Source organism: Atractosteus spatula, chromosome 6 (genome assembly GCF_055471065.1).
Source record: "Atractosteus spatula isolate fAtrSpa1 chromosome 6, fAtrSpa1.hap1, whole genome shotgun sequence".
Taxonomy (NCBI): Eukaryota; Metazoa; Chordata; class Actinopteri; order Semionotiformes; family Lepisosteidae; genus Atractosteus; species Atractosteus spatula.
In genome coordinates, this window is record NC_142711.1 from 64,601,404 (window position 1) to 64,624,960 (window position 23,557).

The 23,557-nt window shown below is 41.0% G+C and overlaps 1 protein-coding gene across 1 annotated transcript in view; it reads left to right on the forward strand.

Moving 5' to 3' along the window:
* The window catches only part of LOC148833189 (catenin delta-2-like), a 313,017-nt gene extending 290,022 nt beyond the window's left edge, over nucleotides 1-22,995 (forward strand). The window contains exons 20-23 of the mRNA XM_088918834.1: nucleotides 8,940-9,066; nucleotides 16,078-16,209; nucleotides 17,985-18,061; nucleotides 21,059-22,995. Of these exons, the coding sequence (XP_088774960.1) occupies nucleotides 8,940-9,066; nucleotides 16,078-16,209; nucleotides 17,985-18,061; nucleotides 21,059-21,322 (600 nt within the window). The 3' untranslated portion in view covers nucleotides 21,323-22,995. The remainder of the gene's footprint in view (nucleotides 1-8,939; nucleotides 9,067-16,077; nucleotides 16,210-17,984; nucleotides 18,062-21,058) is intronic.
* The last annotated feature ends 562 nt before the right edge of the window (nucleotides 22,996-23,557 follow it).

Below are 23,557 nucleotides of genomic sequence, written 5' to 3' on the forward strand. Positions count from 1 at the left end.
GGATTCCCCGAGTGAGTCATGCGAGCTCTGTTAGTGCTTCTATACAAAAAGACAATTACTGCAGCTCCCACGCCCTCTCCACACTGTGCATCATTACAAGTTATTATTTTGCAGAAAGCAGTTAAATGTTACATTTACGAAGTGAGACGGAGAATCCCGCTCAGAGATCCCTACAGTCTCCCGATGATAATAAGGAAGTGAGTGACGCTTACAGGGAATAGTGCCGGAAGCAGCAGGAATAGCACATTCTGTCTTGAACAAGATAGATCAAATACCGGTATTGGAAGATGTGAGTTTATTAAAAGAAATGGCCTTAAAAGGTGTGTTAACAATCCCAGTTCAGTAGGTTCCCACCCTGTCGTTAAAATATTGTTCATCTGAAAGAATACCTTTGAAAAAAAATATTAAAACAGCTTTACTATCTCTCATAATCTTTAGATAAAATATAATAAGTGTGCATTAATCTGCTGCAAGCATACCTACCTTTCCATTCATACGTGTGCCATTTATATTGTTGTCGCAAACTAAAAAAAAGCACTTAGAAGTCAGATGAAGCACACTTAATATCTAAAAAATGAGGAGTTTTTTTTTTAACACTCAGAAACATTAAAGATCTGTGAAACCTGTGAGTCACACCACATTAAACCTTACTTCCATCAGCCTGGTTTCATCTCTACATGAAATACATCCTCTGGAGACGAGCCTACAATGTATACGTGTGTGTGTGGGAGCTCAGTGAGGATCAAACAGAAAGGTATTTATTTTGAAAAAATAATAGGAAAATGTGAACTAGCTTTTTAAGAGCTGTGGCTCAGAAAAGCACAAGGCTCAGAATAGAACATCTCTTTCTAGTCATTCTGTCTGCCTAGCAGGCTACCTCACCGCCAGACCAAACTCGCAGGACATGCATGGGAGATATGGAAATATATATTTTAAAAGCCCCAGAAGGTATTAAACATTTAATTAATCAATAATAATGATAAACTATCTTAGTGCATTTCCCCGCAAAATATTAAAACTACTATGCAATAAAAACTCCATAAAAAATTGAAATACAAACAAAAGAGCTACTCAAAATGATGATGTGCACGGGGAAAATCGGGTCAGGTAATTTTAAATGAATGAGTTTTAAGGCGAGATTTGACAGAAGACAGGGGCTCAAATTCCTGAATCTGCAGGTGAGCTTACATGTAAAGCAGGAGACAGCTGTCTCAACTGCAGTTAATAATCTGGTCTTAGGCAAAAGACATCGGTGTCAGAGGAATCGAGAGCCCTGCCAGGCCTGGAGTTAACAAGAGGTCAGAAATAGGGAAAATAGAAATAAAGGAAAATGCTATTTGTGGCCATGAAAGTCCAACAATATCTAAAAAAACTAAAACAAAATGTAAATCTCCACATTTGGAGATTTTGATTTCCATAATGGATGTACAGAATTAAGTAATTAGACCTCAGTTAGCTGTCTTGCAGTATTTGATGCGTGCAAAATTTCACATCCAGTTGGCAGTGGAGACAGTGATGGTTAGCATTTAAATCTGAGAAGCAACTGTGTAAAGGTGGAAATGAACAGAATGATACTGAAATATTTGGCCACCTGGAAGCATGTGTATACTGGAAGCATGTACTGTATAGTCCCCTGAGGGACACGAGAGCAGACCAACCCAGTAACAGTCCTGAAATGACCCACAGAGACAAAGTCCTTTTTGACAAGGAGATAAGAGCTAAAGGACTCGAGGGTCGTAGCAAGGATAATATCATGGCCCCATGGACCAGAAGCACTAAGCCAATGAAAGCGCTCGAGTCTAAAGCCATTAAAAGATCGTTAACAAACTTGACAAGGGCCATTTCCATGCTAAGAAGCAGTCTAAAGAATCATTGAAGATGGCCCTACAGTTTATTCGGCAGGAGGTGGTTGTTGAATTGTTGCGCCTCACCACATTCAAGAATACTCAACGAGAAAGGTATGTTTGATGTAGGCCCATAATCACAGTGCTTAAGCTGTCAGTAGTATGTTTAGTATCTTGTGTTTAGCAGTGTGATTTTCTGAGAGCAAAGCTCTGCAGCTCAAGGATGATTTTGGTCGCCACAGGACAGAAATAATGATGTAGGAGCGTCGGGGTGGGGTCTAACAGGCAAGTAGTGGGTTTAACTTTACTAACCAGCTCAGCCTGGTCTTCAGTTCATCCTCAGGGTGGAGCAAAAGAGGGAGTGTCAAGGTCTCGCAGTTTATGTGAGATGTTAGAACATGATGAAGAGCTCTGAAAATTGTATTTGAAGAAGAAACCAAATTGCCTCAATTTTCAGATTCCAGTAATACTCTTGAAAATTTCAGCTCTTCTTACGGCAAACAGTTCCCAAGATTAATAAAATTGAGAAACTGGGTTTCCTGACTCTACCAGATAGTTGATAGTTGATAGTTGAGTAAAGCTCACAAAAAACGACTGACCAGCACAAAACTGTCATAGCCTTCATACAATCTCATTTCTCAGTAGGCTTTTTGAGCTGTGTCTTCCATCATCTCAGGTAAAGTGATTTTGTGTTGCAATTCCTAAATGGAAACTGGAGGTCCTTTAGAACGAAGCAGTAGGGGCACCAGGTGGGACTAAGAGGAGAATTAGCACCTGGTTGAATAAAATGCTGCTAATCAGGTGTATATTATTAGAACAATATTAGATTACTGAACATTATACTGTATTTCCTTGACCATCTGCATGCAGAGAAATGTACATTAACTACACTTTGGTGCATTGTACCAGTATGTGGTGGATCACAAGGACAATTGTTGTGGCAGAATGAGTGATACAGGTCTTGCTCTGATGGTTCATTATTTTGCAACTTGTGATGCTTCACTTTCGGTGCTCTTTTCACACTGCTAGACTCAACCGAGCCGAAGCCCTACCTCTTTATCACAGGGCTGCAGTCCTTCCTTCTGACAGTGTGTTGATAACTTTGTACAGTTCTTTCTATCAACGCTTTACCTATCACTATCTGAACTCTATCTTTCCTTTCCTTTCATGTGCCTTTTCCACCTCATCTCCCTGGAGCCCTTGCCCACTTCGGTTGAATGGGGCTCTGTAGAAATCCATTTCAATTTACTGTGTTTCTGCTTTATGGTGTATGCAGTGCACACAGTATACTGTACATGCTCTCCCTGTATCAGAATCCTTGTACACATACAATACAGGCAGCTGCTGGTTTAGCAAATTGTTACTCTCACTCACTTTCACTACAGTGTATGTCCTAAAAGAAATATAATTTTGCATCATTTGCCGCACTGTTAAGAAGATAGGGAATAACAGATTATAATAAGCAATGCAGGGATAGTAATTAAAGTTGATGTGCGGTTTCTGTTATGGTTAATTTTCATTGTAATACTTTCCTATCAGTGCACTAACACATCGTACACGGGAGTTTTGCTAAATGAGCTTGATTGAGATTAATTTTTTCCCATATTACACTTGCACGGGGAAGAACATAAATCCTTAAAAACAGAATACAAAAACGCAATAATTGTGACCAGTAGATTTGATTCATACATCTTCTGAACGGTGGCAAAGTGTGTTTCAGCAGTCCCATTTCCACATGTGAATTTGCTTAGCCTGTGTGCTGCATGAGAAGTGGACACATCTTGAATGTCTGTTGCTGCCTTGATCAGTGAAGACAAAACTGTGTTTGGATTTTCTCTTCCAAAATGTATTGCACCGAGCATTTAATCCACAAAAAATGAAAACATAAAAGCGAAACAGGGATTAGTAATGTCATATGAAACTAAGAAGCCTGGAAAGGGCTGCAGACATGTGCTTTAGACTGTTTCCAAGGTTACAAGTGACTAAAAGAAAAATAAATATCTTCCATCACACCGATGAGGCCAGGGAGTTATCAGAACCTTCTAGGTCCCAGCTGCCTTTGCCTAAACAAGGTTGGTTTCAAGCTGATGGGAAGTCCCTGCTGCCTCCCAGAACCACTGATTCTGAGCTGGAATTTATGGCACTGCCTTTTGTGATGTGTACCTTTCTAGCAGTTTCTAAAAAAGCAATCTTTCCTTGAAGGTCTTAGATTGTGAGCTATTTTTGCTGTTGGAAGTTTATGATTCACAGCACTTTCAGCTTTGTTAAAGAACATAATGACTGCATCATCTGTGCAACATTTTGTTAATGAGTTTGCTGTGCTGTATATGAGTATATGTTGCTTTTCAAGTGTGCACACACGTCTCGTACTGCGAATCGCACTGACAGTTCATATCGAAATGTGAGTGATTTCATTTGAAAAAGCTCTGAATCAGTTCACATTTCACAAAGAACTATTGAACTATCACTGTATGTGAAAAAAACAGAGGAAACATTTGCTACTGTAAGATTAATGTTGAATTTTACCAAATGAAAAATGTATTATGAAAAGAAATCATTTCAGGCCACACTATGTGGTTCATGAAAGAACCTCCAAAGATACTACGAAGATACTCTACGAAGTCATTGTACTGGATAAATTGGAGTGTTTTTTCTATTCATGACCTATTGTTTAGTTAAAGTTCAATTACCTACAATAAGCACAGATGTCTCATTGACACTGAAGAAATAACTACAGAAAACATTGTGCAGGTTTCTAATTTTCTTACCAGCTACAAAGAAAATGGAAAGTTATAGTTTGTGTTTTATTTTGTATCAACGTGATAATGAGGCGCTATCAGAACATGCTTTTATCTTCTGTTTTTTTTAATTACAAATTGATAGCTATTATTTAATATACAATATACCCACCTGCTTTGGAATCTCCAGAAGTGCCTTTGTCATGACTCAGCTCACAGCCACGAACCCTGTGTCTGGCGACAGACTCCTTCCCTACTGGAGGCTCCGTGCTCACTGGTGCAGAGGCGCGTCCGTCAGCACCAGCCCCACAAGCCTGCATGTGCCACAGGCCACAGGGAGGCTGTGCCCCGGCTGACTAACCCCACTCTGCCCTCAGCACCTAAGGCAATTGCATGTCATCTTTGGCAATACCTGTCTCTGTCCGACAGTGACCCAGGCGCAGCTGGGGCTCTTTGTGGGTGGACGCACACACCCTTTGATGTGGATTCTCACATGTAGGAAGCTTTTAAAGCTGCAGCCATACCAGTTACTCCAGCTTCTCTTTAGTGCTTCCTTTGCGATAATGAGATTGGATTTGCAATTGAATCTGGTAGCAAGCTGCTCGGGAAATGATTAGCCTTGGTCTTTCAAGAAATGGGCCTGTCTTCTCTTTCTGATGCTCTTGTCTGTCAGCCTGTGCCACCTCCTGGCTCCTTGCAGATTTTAACATGGTCCTTTTGGTTCTGAAGCACATGTGCAGCCTTCTGAGTAAAGACGAGGTGTAAGAGATGTCTGAACTCCACAGAAAAGGGTAATCATTTCATTCAGGTTAAAGTGTTTGTTTTGAAATGGAAATCAATGCTTTATACATTGTGTTTCCTTTGTTGGTAAAGTTTGCAAGTGCTCCCATCATTGTGATTGTGTGTAAAATGCTCTGGGTAAATACTTAGTCCTCTGTTTCCTAATTCTTCATCTCAGTTCACAAGTCACATAGACTGACGCTTCAATCTTTTCTGAACTTGAGTCAGGAATGAGACGTTTGAGTTACGTTGCTCCATATTTCCAACTCTTTGAAAAGACTCTCCAGAATGTCCATCTTTGCAGTTTTCTGAACATGCTGCTGATGATTTTATATCTCAAAAGTATTCCTATCTCTACAGAGTATTTTGATTAGTGATTGATGTGGTCTTCTGATGTCATATTTCTGTTCTCTCTGTTACGTAACATTTTGTACCTCAGATGTCCTTATTGCACCTCAGAGTAAATATAAGATAAATACAAAACAAAACACTACCAGAAACCAATGACATGATCTTCACCTCAGCAGTAAATGAGTGAAAAAGAATTGTATCTGAATTCGCCTGAGAATAAACCCAGAGGTGAATTATTTACCCTTCTTGTTCTTCTCTACCACTGTATGTACAGGATCACTCCACCTCACACTGAGATTTCTCTCAGGTTGGCTTCGCAGTGTTAGCTCCTTTCTTAGCTGAACCTTGTTGTATCTTAAAATCAATGCAGAATATGAAACAGGGATGAACTGCACTAGGAATCTGCAGTGTGAAAACTAAAGCACAGGCCATAGGGAGTAATGTGCTAGACCTGCCCATCCACAGGTGTAAGAACTGACCTCTGTGATTCTGTAATTGAATTAACTGTTATGTTTAGCAGTTAAGGAGCTGCTTTGTACACAGACTCTGTAGTCATGAGAAGTGAAAGTCTCCTGTTGGGTTACTCCTCAAGCAGACTGCCTTGTGTCTGCAACTCACAACAGGCAGGCTAAGGCAGGACTGCAAAGCAGGACTCTCAGTGCACAGTGACTGCTGCCCAGCTCATTAACATTGTGGACATTAGCTGTGGCAGGCTAGTGTATTTCCAATGTTCTTTCTTTTTAAAAAGAATTAAACCAGTTAGCTGCCTTTCCCCACCTGGGAGCGGGGGTTGTAGATACTTGCCGAATGTCATTATTTGTTACAAGCTTAACGGTTGTATAAGAACCGCAGTCCTACCTTGCAAGCTGGGTTTTGTAAAGAACTTTTAACCTTTCAGATAGAAACAAAATCTGGCCCACAAAGACTTTATTATGCCAAAGTGAAATTGTTTTTGTGTTTCAATCGGGATTTCTAAGGATACTCTTAAAACATACAGTATTCTTGGCTTCTTTACCATTTTCCAGATGCTCAAGAATATCAGTTTGTTTATTTCACTGTGGCCCTGAAGCACAGATTTGGATTTTAATTCTTTACTCAGTTGTTTCGAATCTGTCATTTGCTCAATATTTCAATTGTTTTTCCATCTGTGCATCCAATCAACGCTGCTGTCACCCAGCGTCAGATGACTTGCTTGAAGCACCTCGCTGTTTCTTTCCCTTTGCAACTGGCTTTCAGAATTGCTTTTGCTGTCAATCATCTTGTTAATGTAAGCAGTAATTATTTTGTGTTTATATTGTCTTTCCACAATGGATTTTGTTAGGTGAAAAACAAATTACATCTTCAACTTTGTAGGGAAGAGATAGAAGCCGTCTTACATTTTTAAGGATTGGTTTTCATGCAGCGTTAAGTTTATTCTCTGCCTTGACCCAACCCAACAATTTTCATACCTGGTTTTTGGAAAAGCATTTATGGAAGTACATTTAAACCCAAGGACAGGAGGCAACTGTTTTGTAACAAAGGGTTGTGTTTTTGATTGAACAAACTACCCAACCATGTTGTTGAAGTTGAAACTATGGCTTCCTTCGAGACAGAGATGAATTAGATCCTTGGATTGCTTAACTACTTCCTACTGTACCACTTGGGCTCGATGGGCAGACTGGACTCCTCCTGTTTGTAACCTTTCTTACTTTCTCATCTTTCCCGTTATTGTCACCTTCCCATGTGAGCATTGCACTTCTGAGGTTAGATACCAATCCGTCTAGCTAATTTCATTCAACATGATTTCTTAAGTGTTGAGCTTTTTTAAAAACATTTTATTATGGAAAAAATGGTTGAATATATTAGATGATACGAAGTGACTCGACGAACACCAACTTGGGTATTGCATCACACTTCAAGGTTCCAACTGTTGGTCGTTTGATAGTAGATAGATGTGTTTTCCTTTTGCTTATAACTAAAAGCTATCATCTACAGTTTCTACAGCTACCCCGTGAACTATAGAAAAAAAACCAGAAAACTGTATATTGTCGTATTTATTCTCCTATAAGAGCACCATTTACCTTCAAATAAATTATGGTCATTGAAGCACATTGTATTGACGTATATTTCTGTTTCATTCAATTCAGCTTGAATTTGGCCATTTGTGTAGATGAGTTTCTAGAGCCTGTGCATGTTTTATCTCCTCCAATCTTTGCCACAGGAGGACGCTCTACGCTTTGAAACCTTTCAAAATAATTATAAAGTTCTAATTAGTTCTGTTTTTATTTCCAGTTTTCTTTTTTTTTTTACTGAGACCAGAGAAGAAAAGTTAAATATTAAGAATTGAGCTTCAAGCCATGTCACTCAGGTGCTGGTTATTACTTTTTTTGAGGAGTTTTGGGTTTTGATTTTTTAGTGCACAGTTGTGCTTGTAGCATGTAGTATTTGGGATGAAATGTTTTCAAGAAGAAGATATTTCCAATTCAAGAAATTGAGTTCACTTATTTGCGTCTTAGGTCTTTCTCAGCAGATGGAGATTAAACACTCAGATTGTTATTGTTTGTACAAATGAGCAATAAATGTTCCTTCTGTATAACTGGAATTGTCAGGGTAGGCACCTGCAGGCTATTACCTTGATTGTCTGTTCACCCACTCCAGATGAAAGATAAGTATTAAAGGCATTTGAAGTAACAGCTTCTTATGAGACTGATGCCTGATTTTTTTATTCAGCCTCACCAGAAAATGAGACTGTGCCCTGTTTATACACACAACAGAGTGAAATACACATGTGCTTGTAACCTGCCGTATCCTACCAGTGTGCATCAGTTCCAGGTAAAATTCCACTGATGATAACTATGCATGCCAGCACCTCCTCTTGAAGATGGAAGCTGGAATTGAATTGATTCTACAAGTTATGTTGTATATCCTCATGTTTATCTTCAGTTGTGGTACTTTTTTTAATTTAGTTAACTAAAATTTTAGAGATCCATTTAAAAGTAAAATGACATGACCCAGCCTGTAACATGCAACATCTGGATTGAGTGATCGAGTGAGCGACTTTACTCGGTGTATATCTGAGGTTATTCAAAACACGAGTCATCTGCACATCTCTTATAGTTCTCACCAACCGTGTTTTTCATTATGAGTATGTGCAGTGTCTTTTCACTGCCTCAGATTTTGTAAAGCCACTGAAACACGGTCAGCGAACATCTCTGACCCACTTGTCTTTTGCTTGTTTGTTTTCCAGGATGGATATTCACAGTATCATTTCGTTGGGTCTTCTTCAACAATTGAACGGGACAGACAAAGACCATACTCCTCCTCACGCACCCCTTCTATTTCCCCAGTGCGGACATCCCCTAACAATCGATCAGGCGAGTAACGTGCCACAGTCATACTCTTCTCTCTCCAACACTCTCTCTTTGTTTTTTCATCTTGCCCTGGGGATCCATAAACATGACATTGCTGAGATCCTATATCAAAACTTTCCTCTCTTCACTCCTCATTTCTTTCTTTGTTTTGCTAAAACCTTAGATGCATCTTTCTCAGGGAATTTTGCCAGGTTGGTAATGGCAACCATAAATCAACCATTTCTTCACAGAAAAAAAAATGACTGTGATGTCATTGACTTTGAATATTTTTATTATTTACTGTTGTTAAGGATATTAAATGCATTATTTGACATGAATTAAGCAGGGTGTAAATTCTTATGTTGCTGTCTGAATGTGTTAGAGTACTGCTTTGAAAAACGGTGTAAAACATTCATCTGAAATTCCACAACACAGACATATTGCATTTCTCCTATAAGTGGCCAGGCTGTCTTTGATGTGTGTGTTTGTGCTGAGAGACGAGCAGCATTTTATCAGCTGACTACAGTCTTTCTGAAAGGTTTTTTTTGTGAGATAGTACAAGTCATGTTGGCTATAAAACAACAATGACTTTTTTAATTGAAACAATGTCCATTTGGTTATATGGAAATGGTTCAATTTGGTCTGGGTGCATGACAAGGTGTCACAGACCAATACTTAACCAGGGTGTTCTTACTAAACAGACTTTATCAATAGTACTGGCCTTTTGTGTCAGACTATAAAAATGCACTCTTTTGTGAATGTCTTCATAGCAGAAATATTGGTACTGTAGCTGCTGAAATGCACCTCATTCTTAGATGGTTCTGACATTGAACTCTGACCCGGAGAATTCTGGCATTAAATGCTTCAGTCCCATGTGAATAGACGAACAGTTGTCAATTTTGCCCACTTAGTATTCTGCTCATCTGAGGCATCTGACCACAAGACACTGCATTTTCGTCAGAAGGCTTGTCATCAGGTATAAGTAATTCAAATTATGCTGTAGCTTTTCATTGCAACCGTAGTTTCTGCATTGCAGATTCATTAATTGCATTCTACAGCTTATTTCATTAGGAAGGCCAAAGGCCCAGCCATTCTTGCACACGTGCTGCTATCTGACCATTATAGTCTTGTACAGTGGTGTCTTCTGAGCACTTTTATGAAACACTGAAAGACTAACACAAAAGTCATATTACTAGTACAGCACCACAACACTCATATTTATAATTTATTAATAAAAACATACTGCAGTACTTTGTATCCTACAATGCTAATATATGGCCCAAAAACAATTATGACAAATACGTGGAAGGTTAGAATGTTAATATTGCTGTTTTTGTAAAGGAGAAACTGTGATCTGTTTGGAATCTTTAATTGTAAGACTCATTGAACACTAATAATGTTTCTATAACCAGAGTTATAATCTAAACTCTGATTTACTGCATTTATTTCACAATATGTTTTTGATTTAGAGTGTAAACAGTTAAACTTCTTGAAGCGGGAGCTGAATTTTTGTTTCTACAGCATATCCCCTCCAGGGGAAAAAAACACCAGGGAGCTAACTTTGCAGGATAAGGGATTAAAGTCTGTTTCTGCAGCTTTGGTCTTTTAAGATATACCCAGCCACATTCAAAACAAATTACAGGGAGAAAGAGATAAATGCTGGAAATAATTTCACATACTGAGCATTTTGGAACAATCACATAAACTGAATTGTTGTAAGAAAGTATTATGTCCCGAAGCTCCAGATTATATTTTAGTGAGGCTGGCATCCTCTCCCCGAGAAAACCTGCATAGCACAAGTGCTTCAGAAAGGACGCTGTTTTAAATCACTTGATGCACCAGATCTGCTGGAACTGGAGCCAGTTCTTTCGATGCAGCTTCCTGGCATTGTCACAGAGGAAGCAGCCAGCTCTCCGTCTGCCCACTGATTCAGAGCAAACTAAAGGCATTTAAAGTGCAGAATGAAGGCAACACAGCAGAGAGTAACACTCTACAGTGCTCAGACAGAACAATGTTCAACAAAGCAGTTTGCTGGAATGGGCTGTGGTCCTATTACACTCTTAACACCAAGTGTAATGATCACCTTCAGCAAAAACCTTTTACTGTCTGAAAGTGGAATTAGAGATGCTAGCCCCTTAAGGCCAGTTAATAAAACACTGACATCCAAGAGAGCCCCACTTTAAAGCTGTGTTGATAAAAGAAGCTCGAAAAGGCCCAGACAGTTATGGTACAAATAACTATAAATATGTCCTCTTGAAACCCTCTTAAATTCAGTCTCCTGGGAGCCGTTTCAGGCAACTCTCAAGTATCTTCCATTTCTAATGGGAAGGTTTTGACCTTTAACAGATATAGCAGCAGTGTAGGTAAGGACTGGTGTGTCTCATTCTCAGACGTTTTGTTTTCTCAAACAAGCATTACATTGCAGTTTTATTCTACTGCTATGTACACCCTTTGCATCTTGTCTTGCTGTGATTGCAAGTCTCATTGATTACAGTGTGTACATGTCAATGTACAGTGGAAGGAACACAGGTGGTAACCTAACCCACACAGATTGACTGCAAGTGTGGTGGCTCAGAAACACGTCATCGTCCTCGGCTCAGTGATAGTGTGCTCGTAATTAGAAGCCCTTTTCTCTTGCCTTGCGCTGACCACAGGCAGTCTGTGGTCACTGCTGCATGTCTTGTACAGTTTTTTGTGTGTGAGAGAGCTGGCCATGATGTATGAGCAAGGGGCTACTACAGAAACAATTTAAAGTGTCTGCACTCCCCTGAGTCCACATTCCTGACGTGATTCCAGGGCACTGGTGGCAGCTCCAATGTAAAAATAAATCTCGACAAATGTCTAAAAATTAAGTGCCAGATCTGTGCAAAGTGCACACTAGATGTTAATATTAGCTTACTGAAGGACATTCATTTCCCCAAACAGCTCTCTTGATTCCTTTTCGTGTGGGAATTGAAAACAAAGTCAGACCATGACACTGAGGTGGGCTGGCAGCTGGACAGGGGCTGGTACACGTAGGTCAGGTACTTGATGTGTTTTGGTTGGGTTGGAAGCCTTGGGTGACCATGCAGCCAAAGCCGCTGTTCTGAGCTGCTGGCTCTTCACACCACAGCAGCGCGGTATTGAAAACAGCTGGCGGGAGAAATGTTTACAACCGTTCAAGTCAGCAAAGATTCAGACATTCACGTATGGTATTTTCTTCTGCTGCCCTGTTCAATATTAACCCCACTGCTGCTGTACATTCCCTGGAAGAAAGCTCTCTCTTTTCCTGCTCCAGCACTCTGGTGCTCACTGACTGGAACATTAATTATAACTATTGATTTTCCTCCCTGGATGGGCTGGGGTTGGTGATGCTGGAGTTGAGGTCAAGTTAACCAAGCACTCTGTACAGCCCTGAGACCACACTCTTCTAAACAAGAACAGCAATAATACATGTCTTTCCTAATGTACACTGCTTTGGAATGTTAGTTGGGTATTTTGTTTTATTCCGAAGGGTGCTATGCTATCACTCCACCCTGCTTTTAATATCCTGTGTGAAGGTAAGACTTCATTCATCTTCACTGAATCACTGAATTCACTGAATCATCAGTAAGGGTGTCAGGAGAGTGATTGATATAATAAGAATACCTGAGTGCACTTGCACTGCATCAGTGTCCACATAGCCCGCTGTTTTCATGAGCTGACAACATCCTTATTTAACCAAGGAGTGTACACAGTGTCTCAACATCAACGTTTCTATTTCCTGGCATCGCTGTCGTTCCACAAAGGGCAATTTGATTTTATACAGTACATATCTGGAGTGACTTGTGTTCTGAAAAAAAATAGCTACTATTGCAACTATGAACTTTCCAGTGGCTTTGTAAATACTTTTGCTGAGACAGTCAATGCTGGCGTTACACACTGTGTTTAATTTTGAAACACAGCTGGGACTTTCTTTGGAGTCACAAATTGCATGAGTGTCAGTGCCAAAGGCGGGTTTAAAGGCTTTCTGGGAGGGCTGCATTTTCAGTTTTCAGTGCTTGACTTTCAGATAAACCATGCTCTACAGGCACGATAATTACTAATAGTCTTTAAATTGATAAAAGCAACCGGAGCATACATATCACAGCTGTGGATTTGTAGATCCCAGCTGGCATTAATGCTCCACACAAAATATATTACAAAGACATGTGCAACAGACGACATTGCTCGGGTTTCTTTTTTCATCCTTAACCTTTATTTCACTAGTACTGTAAGACACATTGAGGTTAAAACAGAAAGTGCCCGGAGATCCCACCATTATAAAACAACAGTGCTGTCCTTTAAGAGCCAAACAATCAAAGGATTTGCATGGCTGTGTTCATGCTGGACTCTCCATGAGGTCACAGTGCTCTGTGGCACTTCAGGTGGAGCTGTTTGGGACTTCAGGCCAGAGCAGAGATATGCACAGTGCTCTGTGACAGTTCAGTCCAGGACAGACACTTAACTGTTAGTCAAAAAAGACCTACCCTGTCTTCCACTGGGCAGTTATTTGACCTTTAAGTCCAAACATTGATGCTGTTCTTGCTATTTGACCCAAAATATGAAGCCCTCATAATAGTCCAGCACTGATAAATAATAGTAGTATTATAGCATACTCTACATCATTCATTGAACTGTTTTATCAGTGAGCTTCTAGTTCTCTTCTCTTTATTTTCTACCCTGCTTCAAGGGACAAAAACACCTTAATGTGGAATGAAACACTGCATTTTTTTCACTCTTTCTTTAAAATGATACTTAACATAGCTTTCCAAGCTAGATTTCTCTAAATAAGACTGACCACTATAGGCATTCTAGTATTTCTATTAGTGAAAAGATTCTGAATTACAGAAAAACAGCAACATGTGGCGAAGAGTAACATCCCAAATGACATGCATTAACAAGTACTAAGAAATAAAGTGAAATTAGGGGAAAACTGCTTCAATGCCATCTTGAGTGCATAAGTTTCTTCTTAAATGTGCTACAGTAGTACCAGTGAGGAAAAATACAAATACAATTTATTAGCAAACTAATTTGCATAGGTACTAAAAATATGAGCTAGAGGAAGGTGTTGAGATGCCCTGGGAGTCAGTTCATACAGTATGTGTCCAGCACTAATGAAAACTACTGTTCGGTTTCCAAAGGTTCAGGGTGCATCGTGTTTGACTTGTCTCTGTCATAGCAGCAGCAGGGATGACACAGTTAAGGGTGACCCTGTGATTAGCCCGAGGTCTAATAGCTAATGAGTGCTGAGAAAAAGGCCCATTGAGCGTTGAGCTGGGTTATCTGCCTTTCTGTCAGACTGCACAAATGCCTGTTCATTCTGAGAAAGTCATGAGCCGGTCTAGCCTCCGCAGAAGAACAGTGTGACCGCTGGCTGGGCTGCCAACCCCTTTTAGTATTGTAAATCATCAGCTGTGGGTGTTTCCTGTGTCCTTTGCTCAATGTACCACAGTGCTGGTGATTTGAAAAGATCATGTACATAACGCAATGCAAGTATCTGCGCATAACACACGTACCCTGCGGAAGAAATATTAGCACTACTGCACGGATTCACTTAATCAGGCTGTAATGAGGTTGGTCTGTTTAATCTGTTTACATTGGTAGAAATGCAAATGCTCTTTAGACTGATGGTTTTGACTGTATGTAGTATTTTCCATGTGCCTTAATCAGAACGTGAAAGGAACAATAGTTATGATACATACATAAATAGGTAGATCAAAGGCAATAAAAAACAATACGCTGTACAAGACATATTGTACAACACTGTTGCAGAATAAAATGTGCAGCTGTGAAAATACTGACCCTGTCATTACTGCCCTGTTTGTAAAGCAAAAACATGAGCAAAAGCTGTGTCAGACCAGTGATTGGAATGTAACACAATCGGTGCCCAAGGTGTCTTGGCCTTCAGCAGGTGCCGTGTATTAAGGCATTTGGAAAGTGGTCAGAGAAAGAAAGCAAAGCATTCCAATAATCTGACTGTGAGAATGCCAAAGCATGTGGGAGTTTTCTCTGCATCTGTCTGGAATAAACTGGGTTATGTCTATCAAGCCCAGCAGATGAAATCACTGCGAAGAACAGATGACGCCACACATGATCATGTGGCGCCTTCTGAGGAATTCCCCACAGCTGCCGCTGTTCTGTGACAGGATACCAATTCTAATACCAATACTCTATAGGCACTGCATGGATGCATAATTACTGGGGGCATTGGGGGGGGGGGTAGAGAGCTATTTCTCACTCCTTGTTTGCAAACATGTTCAGTCAACACCGTCCGTTTTTCATTCACGTCAGTCCCATGGTATCTTCGGCGTTATCAGTGAGAGCTGCATCACGTCACCTGGAGGAGTGAGGCAGCTCCTCCCGACAACACTGAAGGCAGGGGAACACCTGGAATGCTGAAGGGCTCAAATGAGCCGAGCCAGCTGCAGACACCTTGCTCTGGCTCACTCTGGCTCACCCCCACCTCCTGTGGCTCTTTCATAACCATGTGCTGCCACTGGCACAGGTCAGTCCCTGCTGGCTGCTGACATTGCCCAAAAGGACCCGGGGAAGTCTGGACTCATGGCCTCGCCCTGCTTTCCAAATAAATACCTCCACTAGTTAAGTTACTTGGGAGCCGTGGAATAAATCAGAATTTGAATATAAGTTGTGTAAAACAGAGAGATGAGTAATAATCTAATACCAGAGTAAGTGGAAACACCAAACACATTTTCTATTCCTGAACAAAGCAATTGTTTGTTTTTTTAGCAGAATTTTAAAACGTTTGACCTCGTTACCCTCGTATTCTGCAGATCTAATGCTTGTGTGCTGAAAGTGATGGACGGTAAACAAAGACTTTCCTCACAGCCTCATCTTTCGTTATTTACTCTAAAGCTGGCCGTGGAGAGGAATCAAAAAGATCCGATAACAGATAAAAGAGTAATGGGTTTTTTATACACCGGGGAGTGCGTCTGAGAAGTCAAACCAGAATTGCTGCTGCTGTCAAAAATGCCAGATGCTTATTGTGAATTATGTGGATGATTTCCTTGTCTGTAGCAAGTGCCCCTGCCTCACCTCGAGAGATGATCAGCCTCAAGGAAAGGAAGACGGACTACGAGTCGACTGGAACAAATGCAAGTTTCCATGGAAACAAAGGGGAACACACATCCAGGAAAGACACCATGACAGGTAGGAAAGAGTGCTGTGTTGTTGCTTCTTTTTTCTGCACAATCACTTCATCTTCCTTTGTTTCGGAGCAGTAAAAATTAATTTGCAGGGTTATTTGCCACTTTAATTTCAAAGCCTGTTTTAATTATATTTTTTTAATTGCAACGGCTTTATAATGTAGAGGAACAGTTACTTTTTATGTCTCATTTCCTTCATCAAAGGCAATACAATTAAAACTGAACTTGCTTCTATTTACTTGGGAAGGAGTTATTTTTAACACCATTGATGATGAAGAAGGGTAACTGTTTGCAGAAACTTAGTTGTATTGAACTAGGCAACACTTGGGTCACATAAGTGTCCATTCAGATCATACTGTTAATGTTAAGCTTCCACAGTTCCCACACACTCCCTGCCTTGACCTCCTTTCTACACTGAGCACAGGGGACACCAGCTCTTAGGGCTCGACACATCTCATATCTGGACTCCACCTCAACATGATAACTAAGAAGCACTTCCTGTCCTCAGTAAGAACACAAGAACAGTTCCAAACGAGAGGAGCCCAGGAGCCCATTCATGCCTCTGGTCCATTTGGTAGTTAGTAGCCCATAGATCATCCAGCTCTTTATTGAAAAAAAAACAGGACATCAGCGTCAAGGACATGGCTGGGCAGCTTGTTCCAGACTCCCACAGCCCACTGAGTAAAGAAGCGTCTCTGAACTGGAGGAGGTACTTGGAGAAAAGGTTCCAGTGCCTTTGTCATATTCACATTTTCCCATTTGTATCATTTAAAAGCTTAGCTGTGTAAATTAGATGCAATAGAACGTAAACAGCAGGATGAATTTCAATTCAATACATTGAACTGCTGAAAACTGGAGTTTGAACGGAAGAGTTGGAGCTGGAGATTGTACTGCACTTCCGCAGCATCACACCAGTGATGAAGTGCTATACAGGTTAGACAACAGGTAAGACAGACTGGTGTCAAAGAGGCTCACGCTGGAGTTATGAGCAGCAATCCAGTCGATGACTTGCTTCACCCTGCAAACTCCATTTCATTGAGCTACCTCACGTAGATTAGGAAACTGAATAATGAAACCATTAAAAACTTAAGGTCAGTTTCTCGGGGCATGTGTACCACTTAAATGCTGCAAGCTGCTGCAGAAAGCTCTTGTTAATGTGCGTCTCTCCCAGCCAGTATATAAGATCTTGGGTAAGAGGAGCTACAGATCAATTCCAGTCATGTGGCCTGTTTCTGCAAGACACCCTCTCAAAAAGTGTGGGTGAGCTGGGGGCTGGGTGAATTCGCTACACCACAGGGACTCCCCAAGAGGTTGCAATGTTAAATTCTCTTCTCTGCTACACAAGTACATTTTCTAATTGTGAAACGAGGGTCAGGCTAGGCCAACAATGTCAAAACTCAGTAGCCTAGCTACTCAAGGGCCATGGGTACCATCACCTTTGACTGTTGAAAATAAAAGATGCATTCTTGCATTTAAGAAACCTGTGTTTTTTTAAGAAAATGCCTGTGTCCTTTGGAAATGCCTCACTCTTGCACTGATAGTTCATGTAGTTATTTTAATCCCACTGTTGTGAGCAGGCTGTCCTTTACAAGCTTTCAATCTGTGAGACCGGCGTGCTTATTTCCTCTGTGTTTTCAATAATAGATGCGAGGCATTTTGCTGTTCTCTGTGTGCCGCATGGCATCATCTTCAATGATTGTTTTTTACGAGCAGTTCCTCCCAGGCACCTGAATGCCACCCCATGTACCCACCTGGCCTCCCTCTGCTTCTGTTCTCTAGTTCAAATCTCAAGCGGAACCTCAACGTTGTTCCGAAACTCTTATGTTACCCCTGACGAAGACATCAAACATAACCAGGTATGTGACACTCGCAAATAGATTTGGGATTTTGCGTTTGTTTAATTTGATTTAGTTACAGACTGATTTCCCCTTACTGGTAAAATATCAACAAATTAGATATTTTTAATTGTAACTTAGTTTAGTGCATTGTGTGCTACAGTACATATTGCATTAACAAGGAAAAAAAATCTGGCTATAATCTGGTGAAGATTGATTTAATAGCACTAAACAACTACTGTGGTGTTTAAATGACTACACTGCACTTTATAGTAGCTACTGTAAGTTGTGCAGTAAAAAAGTTTAACACCTTCCTAGCAAATCCAGAGCTTCAGTAAGCATTTAAAAGGTAACAAGTGAGAAATACAATGACAGTTTTCAGTACTCCATTCCCATATTTGTTTTGAAGCTAACCTTTCTGTTATCTAAATAAGCACTTCCTTACAAAGTAACTATTTCCTCAGGGCACAGAAAAATGTTAGCACTGGTGGACTTTTGTGTCTTAGTTTTTAATCAATTCTTAACAAACAAAGTTTCCTGCAAGGCCTTTTTAAAGGTTATCAACCAGCAGCCAGTAACCAATTATTTTCTGCCTTTCTGCAGAAAGTTTCTGCAGCAGTGCATTCATAGTCTGCTCTTGATTTATATGTAAAAGCAAGATAGCAAGATAGCAAGAGTCAATGACATTTAATTGCATTGCTTTCTTGCCAGTGGTGTGAGTGATATTAATTGGTGGTAAGTAAGTAGATGGATTCAATATTCCAGTCATATGCCTCCACAACAGTGACCCACAGTTACTAAGGTTAGATTTTTGATTTTTTTTAAATGCAGGAAAAGCCTGCAAACAGTTTGTGAGATCCGTACAGTATATAACAGCACAGAGTATTCACAGTGAAGCTAAGCTCTTTTGGTGAATTAACTCCGCTGCAGTGTGTTCTGGAAGCACAACCGGGGATTGCACTGGGCAGGAGAGTAATCACAGCCATTTAGCTCACACTGTTTGGAGCCCAACCTCTGCAGGAGGCGACACCTCTGCTGCTCTTCCTGTAACTTGTGCTCACACTGCTGAGCTGGGAGCTTGGAGCGCCTGTGGAATAGTGGGATAGTCGGGAGCTCTAGGCTGCTCTAGGACTTTGGTTTTTGCGTCATTTCCGCACAAGGTGAATAATCATCGGGCGTGATGATGTTTTCCGCTGCGTTGTCGTCTGGGTGCTGCATAAACAAACAGCCCCACTGCTGGCGGCAAATGTCTGCACAGCCTCTCCAGATAATGAGCGATTAAAATCATATCATCCAAGGCTCTAATAAGATAAGTCATTCATTGAATTAGGAATTCCATGCTCAGACACTGCATTTGTAAACGGAACCAAGAAAGACTGTCTGGGCTCAGTAAAGGCTGACTCCGACTGGGTACATTTCCTGCAAGTGTCTCACAAGGGCCTAATAAGCTACACCACAGGCCTCCTTCCATTCCTCGGAGCTCTGCTCCACTGATACAGCTGCTGTGGCTGTTGCTTACGACTCTGTGAGTCTTGACTTTAACATCTCAGCTTTTAATGTTGTGTTTAAATGTCAGACCGCTCTGGGTTTTACGGTCTCGATGCTCTTAAATGTCGTAAGACACAGAAAGCCTCCTGTGCTAAGGAAGGCAGCGCCGGCAGTCATATGGTGACTCTTAAGAAGAGTCAGGCATGGTCTGCCAGCCTCTAAATAGTGTGTTTTCTGTTGCAATAACTGGCTACACAGTAGAGGTTAAAGAATTAGGTTCTTCTCAATATTTTCTCATGATTCTCACATCGTCACTGCGCTTGTCCTTGCATGACTCCTGATTGATTCTCGCGTGGCTCCTGAAGTTGGCCGTGCCAGCTCTTACTGTGCTGCGCGTTGCCAGAATCCCAAGGAAAAGTCTCCGCCAGCTTTTCTCAGACAACACAGGGCTTTTCTCTAATGTTCTGTACCGAAGGAGGACGGCGCGTGCTGCTCGCAGTGCCCTGGGAGATTGCCCGCTTGTCCCTGCAGACAGGGGAAAGACAGCGCAATGAAAAGCACACACGTCTGCCTTGTTCTGCCGCGAAGACAATGCTTCTGGGGCCTTAACTGAGCCTTTGTCTTCCATTTCTCACCTCCTGTCATTGTGCTCCAAATTCTGCTGCTTCAGTAATGAAATGCTCAGTGCTTTCAAGTGGCACTGCTCAAAAGAGCACATTACACAGGCCATTTATCTTCTTTGTACTTAGTATGCATTTGGTCAACATGTAAGAAATGAAAGGCACCTTCTTCTATTATGCAGTATAGTAGATTAGTAGATTTTAGGTCAGGTTGGTTCACTTTAAAGACGGTATTTTTGTAACAGTACTGATAAAAAATCTTTTAACTTTAAAAACACACAGTACTGCCTCAATAATTGTTCTAGATTTAGATTGTGTGTTAGTAGAAAATCTCTTTCACCGTGGGGTATAATAATAATCACTCAACAGGCTCACATTTCAGAGGCTACAGAGAATAGCAGGTGGCTGTTTTCTGCTCGGTGCCAATCTGTCAGATAATCTGCTGTCTGTGACCAGGCAGCATGTGTCTATTAACCCCATTGCTCAATTAACATGCTAATTTCCTTTTTAATTAAAAGTAATAGTGGGGTCTGGAGACATCAGTCTGTACCTTAAGAGATAGGTGAAGTTGGATTTTCCGTCTCTCAAGCACACCGTCTGCCCATTTGATTGTTCTACCTTGTTTCGGGTTTTTTTCTCATTTACATTTTGTCTTACCAAGCTGAGTAATGGAACTGCAGGACCCTGCAGTGTTACATAAGGACAAGACATGCAGTATGCAAATTTAAAACAGGGGCAATGTGGCATCCGGTGTGTTCCACGTATTTTCTATCTTTAGCTCTATTTTCCTGTCGTGGGGGGCAGGGAGGGTCTGTGGACTGAGCACGGGCCCAGGACTTTCCCTTAAAGCCGGGAGGAGACTTTCACATCTTTCCCTCCCTGTCTCTCTCCCTCTCCTTCTCTCTCGCAGGTCTCTTCCCAGCCTGTGCCGCAGGAAAGCAGCAGGAAAGACTACGAGACATTCCCACCATTTCAGAACTCCACCAGGAACTTTGAAGACTCGTTCTTTGAAGACCAAGTGCACCACCGTCCTCCGCCGGCCACAGACTACAATATGCACCTGGGACTGAAGTCGACTGGCAACTACGTGGACTTTTACTCGGCAGCTCGTCCCTACAGTGAACTCAACTACGAGACGAGCCACTATCCCGCCTCCCCCGACTCCTGGGTGTAGAGGCTCCGGCCGGCAGCGGTCTCGGTCGCAGACGGGAGAGCCGTGCATGTGCATGTGTACCACGAGACATTCTTCAGCCAGTTTAGTTTGTCCAAGCTCGTTCCGTAGGAAGGGTGTGTCGAAGCGTGTGGCGGTGGTGGGGGCGGGGCGGGAGGGGGGCCAGGGGCCAGGGGCCCGAACAGAGGCAGAGTGTGGGTCAGAGGACAGGCGACAGAGGGGGCTCGTTCGGGGGGGCAGCGGGAGCCGTGACCTTTCGCGTCGGGACAGAATGTCAGGGAGGGCGTCTGGGATGTCGAAGATGGAAAGAGACTGTAAATATGTGGGACAGTAGAAAGATGAGTATGTCAAGCACAAAACAAATGAACTGTTATTTACAGGAGTTAAGGGAACAGCTTTCCATGTTTTGTTTATTACCTTCACCTCATCGTGAATCATGGCTTCAACTTGCATTTAAGGGGTTTCTTCTGTGCAAGAAGTTGCTTCCGGCCTTTTCTCTTTTACTTTTAATTTTTTATCAGTTTTTTATTCTCACTTTTTTCGATGCTTTGTTGTAAAGTATTTGATGTACATTACAGAGATACAAGTGCATTGTGTATATTATTACACAGATGCCACTGTGTCCCTTCTTCAGTGGCCATTAATATTGTTTTCCGATTTTAAAAAATTGGAAAAACGTACGAGTTACCAACATTTCCTTTCCTTAAAAGTACTTTTAACAGCAAGAAGGACATATTTAGCAGTATTGTTCGTTCTGATAATGTGAATTTGTTTGTGGCAACTAAACAAACGTTTAAGGACAGTTAACAGAACATCATTCCACACTCCTTGTCAATGAAGTGCTTTTTCACTGCCTAAAAATTTTAGATGTAGATATTTGAAATAGATTTTTTTTGGGGTTTTCACTTATACCAGGTTTTTATTTATGATGGTACAGTGTTATAAGATAATAAATTCAACTTTGTTTGTCATCCATATTTGCATAAAACCTGTCTGTTCCACTAGTATCTCAGTTATCTGTGCTTATATTAAAAGAGGATTAAAAATGTGCCAAACTACATTATCTCTAGTATCAGCCTGGAGATACTGTAATTTAGAACTCTAGTTTACATTCAATGGTTAGTTATATGTTCTCCTGATGCCAGTTTGTAAATGCTTTTTTTCTAAATGTGTTTCAATGGAATTAAGCTATATCTAGAGATATACTGAAACATAACCAGGAGGGCAAAATCTTTGAGAGCTTAATTCCCTCCAAAGATGTACAAAACCCCTGTCTCTATATTAGCTGGGTGTGTGTTGTTAGTTAAGGATTTTCAATGTCTAAAAAGAGAAGCATTCTGTCAGACAGGTGGCTACTACTGTTTGAATTCACGTTTTAAAAAATCGTAAATCATCTTAGACTACAATGTTAATAGCGAATGATAAATATATATATAAATATATATATAATTTTTATGTGCAGATGTCAGTGTCACTACAAGCAGCAAAGCTATGAAAAAGACTTGTAACATAGGACCGTTCACCCTGATAATCTCATCCAGACATGCTACAGTATACACTTAAAGATATTGACCTCCTGGTCTGAATTATGTTGTTTCCAAGTTATATAGATCAACGTTCTGAAATTTGGGTGATGTTCAGATGCCAGGAAAATAAATTCTTCTGTACAATCTTCAGAGCTGTTTAGAAAATCCTGCTCTTAACGCCCGCATGAGTTCACATACTAAAGCTAGCACAATCCCTGTGAAAGCAGACACGTCATACCTGACAGCCTGTATTGCGAAATGTGCATACAACTTTCTTTTGGTGTTGCTCCAGACCAGGTGTTTTTAAGAAATGTGGATATTTTTATTGCCTCTACGATTTGCGACTGCTAAGACATAAACTGACCATCTAGAGCACAATGTTTTTGGACGGTTTATTCATTTGTACTTGCGTTTGTTTTTTTAGTTGAATGTCAGCCCATTTTCCCTCAGAACCAGGTTTGCCTTCCAGCCTGGCTCGTGTTTCAGGGCCCCCCAGTCCTGTGCTGCTCTGCCCGCTCGCAGTCGGTCCACGCACGTGTGCACGGAACACGTATGCATGCTCTACATGGTAGCGTCCTGCAGCATCATCCCTCATGAAAACAACAGATAAAATAAATGAGAACTATCTCACAACAATACCTAAACCACAACTGTTCTCCAGTATATATAGAATAGTAACATATAATATATACTATGATACTTTCAAAATTCT